Source organism: Hippoglossus stenolepis, chromosome 15, assembly GCF_022539355.2.
Source record: "Hippoglossus stenolepis isolate QCI-W04-F060 chromosome 15, HSTE1.2, whole genome shotgun sequence".
Classification (NCBI taxonomy): Eukaryota; Metazoa; Chordata; class Actinopteri; order Pleuronectiformes; family Pleuronectidae; genus Hippoglossus; species Hippoglossus stenolepis.
The window spans coordinates 8,414,466-8,422,802 of NC_061497.1; the positions used below are offsets into that span (position 1 = coordinate 8,414,466).

The following is an 8,337-nucleotide window of genomic DNA, read 5'->3' on the forward strand; positions in this document are numbered from 1 at the left end:
TACGAGTCTCTCAATGTGTAGAGTTTTCCTTTTTTTGCAAAATTAAACAAAAAATCTTTCTTCAGTGTACTTCCAGTCCAGTGCCCATCCTCAGTGCCAAGGATCCCATAGATCGGCCAGTAGAGTTTGTTCCAACCAAAGCTCCGTATGACCCTCGCTGGATGTTGGCAGGACGTCCCAGCCAGAGTAAGTGGTCTTATCTGTTCATCAGTCACTAAAGTCTTTTTTTCTGTGTTCATATTAATATAAATGGAATCTCTTTGCACTTAAGACTGATGGTTGAAAAAAAAACAAAAACATTTGAAAGCTCAGCTTCCCTAACTTTTTACACATTTAATATTCATAATTAAATAAGGTCTGTTTATAAAACATTCAAACCTTACTGTACTCCAAAAGCTGAATTTGAAATTGAGTAAAAAGAAGTTGTCCTATAGTATCATGGATGTAACTATGACAATGGTTCATACATTGCAATTTACTCTACCAAAAAGGTTTGTCAGTAGTTGTAGAGTCCCACAATTTGTTTGTGTGCTATTTAAAAATAAATACAAAAATGTACCATTTCATCAAATTTCTAAGTTAACTTTTGAAATAGTTTGAGTGAAGCAGTTGAGAAACAAATAGAGAAACAGTGAAGCCAAGCATCATGCTGCTGAAGGTAGAACCGAAATGGATGCAGTGTGTTTTACACTGCAGGTCAGGACTGAGCAGGTTCCAGTGTAATTACAGCTAACGACAGTAAAGAGACCAGTAGACCGTGTGGGAGGCCAGTCAACGTCTCCGGTAGTGATGAGTGGCGAGGTTTAATTGAATGGTAACCTCCCAGGCTGGGCATGTTTCTCAGGGTGTGCAGGCAGTAAAAGAGCTGAGCAAGCTTCTTTATACAGTCATCCATCATGGTAGCTGCCAAGATTACAGATTCAGAAATACACAGCCGCCGACTGCATGAGGAATAGAAACAGGGATTTTTTTTTTAAGTAGGGAAAGTGATAACGTCTTCTGAAAGTTGATTCATTCCAACTCTACTAACTTGACTTTCTTCCCTGTTTCATTCATCTCTGTGTACAAAGCTCCAAAGGGTTCGTGGCAGAGTGGCTTCTTTGACCACGGCTCCTTCATGGAGATTATGCAGCCGTGGGCTCAGAGTGTCGTGGTCGGCAGAGCCAGGTAACACAACTCTAAACGAAGATTACATCTCTTTACACCTTAGATAACTAGAATGGCACTATAGAGTGCATATCTCTGTCAATAATCCCCTTATGAAACTCCATTTAAATCTGCTAGATCCAGTAATTGTTTGGACCTGCACCAAATTGAACAAACTAATAGATTTAAGCCTACTAAATACAAAATCCATCCACTTTATCCTGGGAAGTCAATGAAAAAGTTAAATAAAACACACCTTGCAATGATGAATAAAGTGATAAATAATTCCTGGATTTGCCCCTTTTTCCTAATCTGTGTCAAAAATGTAAGTTTTTTTCTCTTGGCCCATCCATTTCTCTACGTCCCATCCTTCTCCCAACTTTTGTGGAAATCTGGATTATGCAAAGATAAACTAGAATTGCTAGAGTCTAATTATTTCTTGGGAATACAGGAAAATTATTGAAAAACACACTCTTTCGCAATGTAATAGAAAATGGAAAATAATTCGGGATGACAAGGTTACCTTCTTGGCAGAGGTAGTTCTCCTGCCATTATAAAATGTAGTGAAGGTACTTTATAGACGTGGGTGCTAAAAGTCCTGTCTCCTCAGACTGGGTGGGATACCCACCGGAGTGGTTGCTGTGGAAACCAGGTCCGTGGAGCTGTCGATCCCAGCTGATCCAGCCAATCTGGACTCAGAGGCGAAGGTGAGGGCTCCCTCGATGCATATACTCAAGATTGAACTGGTACCCAAGGGTTGATAATGCTGATGTTTCTGACTTGTGTATTCAGATCATCCAACAAGCAGGACAGGTGTGGTTCCCAGATTCTGCTTTCAAAACTGCCCAGGCCATTAAGGACCTGAACCGAGAAGGCCTACCTCTCATGGTGTTTGCCAACTGGAGGGGCTTTTCTGGAGGAATGAAAGGTACGTCCCCCTTCCTTAATAATGAGTAATCCTTGGGTTTGACTCTTTGCTGTGTCTCATCAGAAAATGTTCCTCCTTAGATATGTACGACCAGGTGTTGAAGTTCGGCGCCTACATTGTGGACGGGCTGAGGGAATACAGGCAGCCGGTACTGGTTTATATTCCCCCGCAGGCTGAGCTGAGGGGAGGCTCCTGGGTGGTGATAGATCCCACCATCAACCCTCGTCACATGGAGATGTACGCCGACAAGGACAGCCGGTGAGTTGGATGAAAAAAAGGTACGAATAAGAAACATCTATATCACAGCACCTATGGCTCAATGAAATCCTTCTTCATCGTTCAGCGGTGGAGTGTTGGAGCCTGAAGGAACAGTGGAGATCAAGTTTAGGAGGAAGGACTTGGTGAAGACCATGAGAAGAGTCGATCCGGTCTACCTGAGTTTGGCAGAACGACTGGGTGAGTCCTGTTGAGATCGAACTAAAAGGTCTTCTTTGATCCCCCCCCCCACTCGGCCTTGTTCTCATTTGTAGTCCCTCTCGCTGCCAATCCTGTTTTAGAAAGGAACCATATATCAGGTGGGAGCATGTGTGCTTTCACTCGTGTCCTTTATTTGGTGTTGATTGTATCATCTTCGATGCAGTTCCCCCGGGAGATGTGTCAATCACAGCTCACTCGGATCAATCACCAGCTCTCCTGTCACTCCTGAACAGGCTATTGATTTCACTGGAGGGGTGCACAGAGGAACTTTGGTCCAATGCTGCGGTGTGTGTGTGTGTGTGTGTGTGTGTGTGTGTGTGTGTGTGTGTGTGTGTGTGTGTGTGTGTGTGTGTGTGTGTGTGTGTGTGTGTGTGTGTGTGTGTGTGTGTGTGTGTGTGTGTGTGTGTGTGTGTGTGTGTGTGTGTGTGTGTGTGTGTGTGTGTGGTGGGGGCTTGATGCTTTGGGCAAACTGTTGGAATGAAGGTGGGGGTTTGAGAGCTTACAGATAGAAATTGACATAAATCAGTCCTCAGTGACAGCAACCAGGGGTTTTCTGTTAGCAGGAGTTAATTCACAGCTGCGTGTAGAAACTGGTCAAGCCGAGGACTGCAATGTTCCACAAGGTTCCTCGTCTGCATAGTCAGGCAAATGTTTGAATCTGTTGATTTAAATGATGGTTTTATTTTGAAAACCTCCAACAGGAACCCCAGAGCTGAGCCCCCCTGATCGTAAAGAGCTGGAGACCCAGCTGAAGGAGCGTGAAGAGTTCCTGCTGCCCATCTACCACCAGGTGGCTGTGCAGTTTGCAGACCTCCATGACACCCCAGGTCGCATGCAAGAGAAGGGCGTCATCACGGTGAGAACTCCTTTTTTTTTTTTTTTAAATGCTATCTTTAGTGCATGTATTGCTCCAGTATAAATGTGCGGTATGTGTATAAACGGAAAAGCCCACAGGGGAAGTATCAGTCTAGCTGCAGCCGCACCTGCCCAGTGAATAATGTTTGGTCTCCCCGAGCTGCTGAGACTCGTCCTCATAATTATCTTCTGATGACCCTGGTCCATCACCTTAGCAACCGCAGAGCAGCCCCCAGGCAGGTCCCACCTCATTCTGTGCCTTCCCAGTCCCATCCTTCACATACAAACACACACGTACACACACACACAATCTCGCTTTGCTCACATGACCAGAAGGGTGTTTCACGGATGGATGGCAGTCAGGGAGATCTTTTTTTTTTAATGTGGACTTGCTAAAGACTCACTAACTGAACTGATCTGTATGTTCACCTTCATTTTATCAGCAGAGAAATCTGTGTTCAAAATAATGAAGTACTCATTCGTATGTGTAGACATGGAATAATGTTTAAAACGTGGGTGACAGTTGCTCTCAATAACATGAACCGCTTGTCCTCTGCATTTCTCAGGATATCCTGGAGTGGCAAACGTCCCGTCAGTTCTTCTACTGGCGTCTGCGGCGTCTGCTGCTAGAGGACACGGTGAAGAGGAAGATCCAGGCCGCCAACAGCGAGCTGACAGACGGCCAGATCCAGGCCATGCTGCGCCGCTGGTTTGTGGAGGCCGAGGGGGCCGTCAAGGTAAAACCCCCGACATACCATCATGCTTGTTCTGTAGACTCTTGAGTGGAAGCTGTAGAAAACCATAATTAATATCTCATTGAAATGGAAGCTTATGATTTTGACATTAACCTGTAATGTTGTGTAGTCATTGTATAATTCTCGGTTCTTTTAATTTATTCATCTCGTCTACAATTTAAACATGCAATATGTGTATAAAAACTAGAAGGGCACTAATTAGAATGCAGGCCTCCGCCAAGTCCCAACAGTTCCCTTGTTAAAACCACATTTTAATTCACTAGATCAGGTTTTATTTGGATCTGCACCACATTTCACACACACTGATAAATCGGTCCCCTAAATACATCTGTTTTACAAAAATAAGTAAAGATTCATGAATTATTCTCTGAGAAACCAACGAAAATGTTGAAAATGCCAAATCTCACAATGTTAAAGAAAGTGGAAAATAAAAAATATTCCCAGATCCACCCCCTCATTTAGATCCGCACCAAAATTCATTCGGTTCTTTCCTCACCCTTTCCACATCATGCCACCGAAATTCACGGTAATCCCTCCAGCAGTTTTCATATAATCTTTCTTACAGACAAACAGACAGGGGTGAAAACATCACCTCCTAGAATTTGACACTCTACCTCTTAAAGGAGCTTTGTTAAACTCGACGACAAACAGAAGTCAGTTATTTCAACTTAGGTTCAGCTAGCACAGTTCAAAAAATTCAAATTCAAATCAACATAAAATTACACCAAACTTCTTACATTATAAAAATCAGAGACTGAATGACAAGAAAGCACAGTATCGGTTGTGTATTAAACCTTTTTTATCAGGTTTCCTCACAACCACTGGACAAAAATAGATTTTTTTTTTTTTAAACTTCATACAGTGTATCTGCTCATATCCAAAGTCATCATTATATCCAGTCTTCTTTAATGAGTAACTGTTACGCTTTGATAAGTGCGTTTTCTCTTAATCTAGGGTTAAACGGCTCATTCCTCACTCAAATCCGAGGCTTGTTTTCAGGAATGTGTGTAGCTTCATTCAAGTAAACACCTTGTTAGCTCGTAGGAATAATTACAGAAGTGTTTTTTTTTGTTGTTTTTTTTTAATCCCTGAACTCCCATCCGTTTTCCCACAAGGTGTGCCAGTTAAAATAAAAAGTAGTCATCATTCCTTTTAAATGATCGTCGTTAATGAAAGTAAACATCCCTCAGAGATCCATAAATACTGTGGTTCCCTCTGGCCCAGTCTCGGGCTCAGAGTAGGAGCCGTGGGGGGGGGGCGACATGAGCCGGCCCCGGCATCGGAGATCTCCTAAGACGTGGCCTTCTTGTTAGCTGATATAATATCCCCAATCAGGACTGGCTGTCTTAAGCCACAATTAATCACAGCCCTGGCACGTGCAGATAGGAGAGCAACACACTGTTTCTTAATTAAAAGCAAACAGATTAAAAATGATTAATAACGGCATTAGATGTTCTCGTGGACCTCAAGCAGGACTGCTCATAAAAAAGGCAAGAGCCCATTAAACCCCTCCACCCCCAAATCTTTGCTAAGCCCTCCAGCCTGGCTTTGTTTGGAATCGGAGATGCCGGCTCTCATGAATGCTAATTTTTTCACCGTCAGGTCCAGTCAACAAAACATCAGGGCCCCATCTATTTGTGCCTGTCCAGCTCTTTTGTTGTTGTTATTTATTCATTGATTTGTAATATTTTTGTCTGCCTATACTGTACATACCATATTTATGGAGGTTTTAAATTAGTTTATACTCAAACCATGAGAAAAGGTTTGATTTCTCTGCTTTATTGATTCATCTTCCCTCCTATGATATTTCTCCCTGCATTATTTAGGCCTATCTGTGGGATAACAACGAAGAGGTGGTGGGATGGCTGGAGAGGCATTTAGCCGAAGAGGAGGGGGCCAGGTCTGTCATCGACGAGAACATCAAGTACATCCGCCGCGATCACATCCTCAAACAGATTCGCAGGTGAGGATTCTAAACAACGTGGTTAAGAGTTTCACGGCGCAACTAGTTTGCACCCTTCTTCACACGTGCGAAATCCTCGCAGGATTTTAAAGTTGTTTCTCCTCTTTACTTTCAGCCTGGTTCAAGCCAACCCAGAGGTCGCCATGGATTCCATCGTGCACATGACCCAGCACATCTCACCCACGCAGAGAGCAGAGGTGGTGCGAATCCTGTCCACCATGGAGACGTCGTCCTCCTCCTCCTCCTAGTCGGGAGCCTGGCCTCTCCTCCCTTCTCTCGCCCGTCTGAATCACGGCTCGGGCCACGACCACAGCCAAACAGGGGGAAAAAAGAAAAGAGCCTGGCTCGGCCGCTGCTGCTCCTGACTGAGGCCTGCACTCAACCCTGTGGCTGGAGGAGCCGACGAGATGGCCTTCGCTGCCGCCAGGTCACTAATGAAGCGTTGGAGATTGATCTGACTAAATAAAAGACGACTGACATCATTGGTAACATTTTTTAGATTGTCTTACGCGTATGGTGGTGTGTAGATGAATCCATGTATTTTGTATTTTAAGTGCAATTGAAAGATGACCTAAAAAAAATATCTAGAGACTAATATAACACTTACGGAGTTTACAAAGTCGGCTCTAATGGATGTTTATGCTTCCATGATAATCAGTGGCCTCCATCTTTTTGAACAGGAGCGAGCCCAACAATATATATATATATAACGTTGTCATATTATAAACGCATCTTGGTTTGTGACATATGCTTGTTAAGATTTGCAAGTGTTTTGATGACCAGCTCAACAATGACAACACATTACCCAGGGGGCATTGGCAGGGAGAGAAAAAGGGGGTTTTAAATTCCACCGTAGGGAGCACTTAGTTAATGAACAAAGACAGGGAACACTGCAGCAGATTTGGACAGGAGAGCCCCACAGGGAGCAGGGGCAGGGTCCCTTTTTAGACCCTGACTGTTTCACAGTTACCCCGCAGTGAGCGATGGGCCGCTCGCCTCGCAACAAAACACACAGCTGTCCCTTCTGTTCGCCCTCACACAGTACACACATGCTGCTGCTGTACGTGCACTTTACTGAGGACTGTTCCCTTCCACTGAAAGCCAGAAATAAACCTCTAGTGTAGACTACAGGTGCGCACAAACACACACACACACACACACACACACACACACACACATACATGCAAGTGATGCAAAATGTGATACACTGAGTGGATAATAGTTTAAATGGGATTTGTTAATGGTACTACACAGTGTGGATAATAGCATGCTTGTTTTAATAGTCTTTTTTCACCTTTAGGTTATTTCTTTTTTTCTTATTTTGTTATTCCTAATACCGAGAATTTTTTCTGTTTCAACTAAAACATTTATTGAATGAGCGGACCTCTACTGTAAGTCTGAAATGTTGTCTAATTTTACTGTAATCCACAATAACTGTTCTATTTAATGTTTGTACCTTTTGTTTATATGACATATTACTTATTTTCTTAATATTTTCTTTTTTTTGAAAACAAAACTTGAATCTCATATTCTCCACTTGAGCTGGATAGACGGGGAAGTCGTGGAAAGTGAATAATAAGTGTTTTCTCTTTTTTATTTTGTTTCTTTAAGAATAGAGTATACATAACAAGCAAAACGGTACCGTCATGTTGAATTCAATCCACTCTGTCAGATGTTATGATGAGAAAAAGCAATGTTGGCAATGTGAAATGGCTTCATGGTCGATGCTGTCCCTCTAATGTGCCTCTATGTTGACATATAATCCAGTTGCTTTATAAGTAACTGGCTGTTTCTATACAAGAATGGAGAAGAATTTACAGTGACAAGCTCTATATGTGTCTAAAACTTTAATAAAGCTTATCCAACTTAGTCTGAATTGTATTTGTGCAGAAACTTGTAACTTTGAAATTCTTTTTTTTTTTTTATTCCTTGAAAAAAGAAAAATAACGTAATCGGATTTAACAAAATTCAAGTTTCCAAGAATTTGCAGTAATTTAATTTGTCATTTATTTTGTTCATGTATTGATGATCCTCAGGACTGATAATCACGTCACTGGGAAACCTCATTAATTTAAACAGTCGGAGCAAAGTCTATTACTCCGGGGAGACGTTTTCTGATTACTCCAAAACGATAGACTTCCGATTTCCTCAATCCTCAGACGATTAAAGTGCCGTTTTCTTTCCTGGCTTTTAAACTTCAACCGTCTTAAGGA

At 42.5% G+C, this 8,337-nt stretch overlaps 1 protein-coding gene across 14 annotated transcripts in view; it reads left to right on the forward strand.

The window, feature by feature from the left end:
* acaca (acetyl-CoA carboxylase alpha) overlaps positions 1-7,993 on the forward strand; it is a 34,884-nt gene extending 26,891 nt beyond the window's left edge. For all 14 annotated transcript variants that reach the window (XM_047343454.1, XM_047343458.1, XM_047343455.1 and 11 more), the window contains 10 exons: positions 66-186; positions 1,071-1,167; positions 1,757-1,853; positions 1,939-2,074; positions 2,155-2,332; positions 2,418-2,530; positions 3,253-3,407; positions 3,973-4,143; positions 5,988-6,124; positions 6,240-7,993. In XM_047343454.1, coding sequence (XP_047199410.1) covers positions 66-186; positions 1,071-1,167; positions 1,757-1,853; positions 1,939-2,074; positions 2,155-2,332; positions 2,418-2,530; positions 3,253-3,407; positions 3,973-4,143; positions 5,988-6,124; positions 6,240-6,372 — 1,338 coding nt within the window. In that variant the 3' untranslated portion in view covers positions 6,373-7,993. The remainder of the gene's footprint in view (positions 1-65; positions 187-1,070; positions 1,168-1,756; positions 1,854-1,938; positions 2,075-2,154; positions 2,333-2,417; positions 2,531-3,252; positions 3,408-3,972; positions 4,144-5,987; positions 6,125-6,239) is intronic.
* The last annotated feature ends 344 nt before the right edge of the window (positions 7,994-8,337 follow it).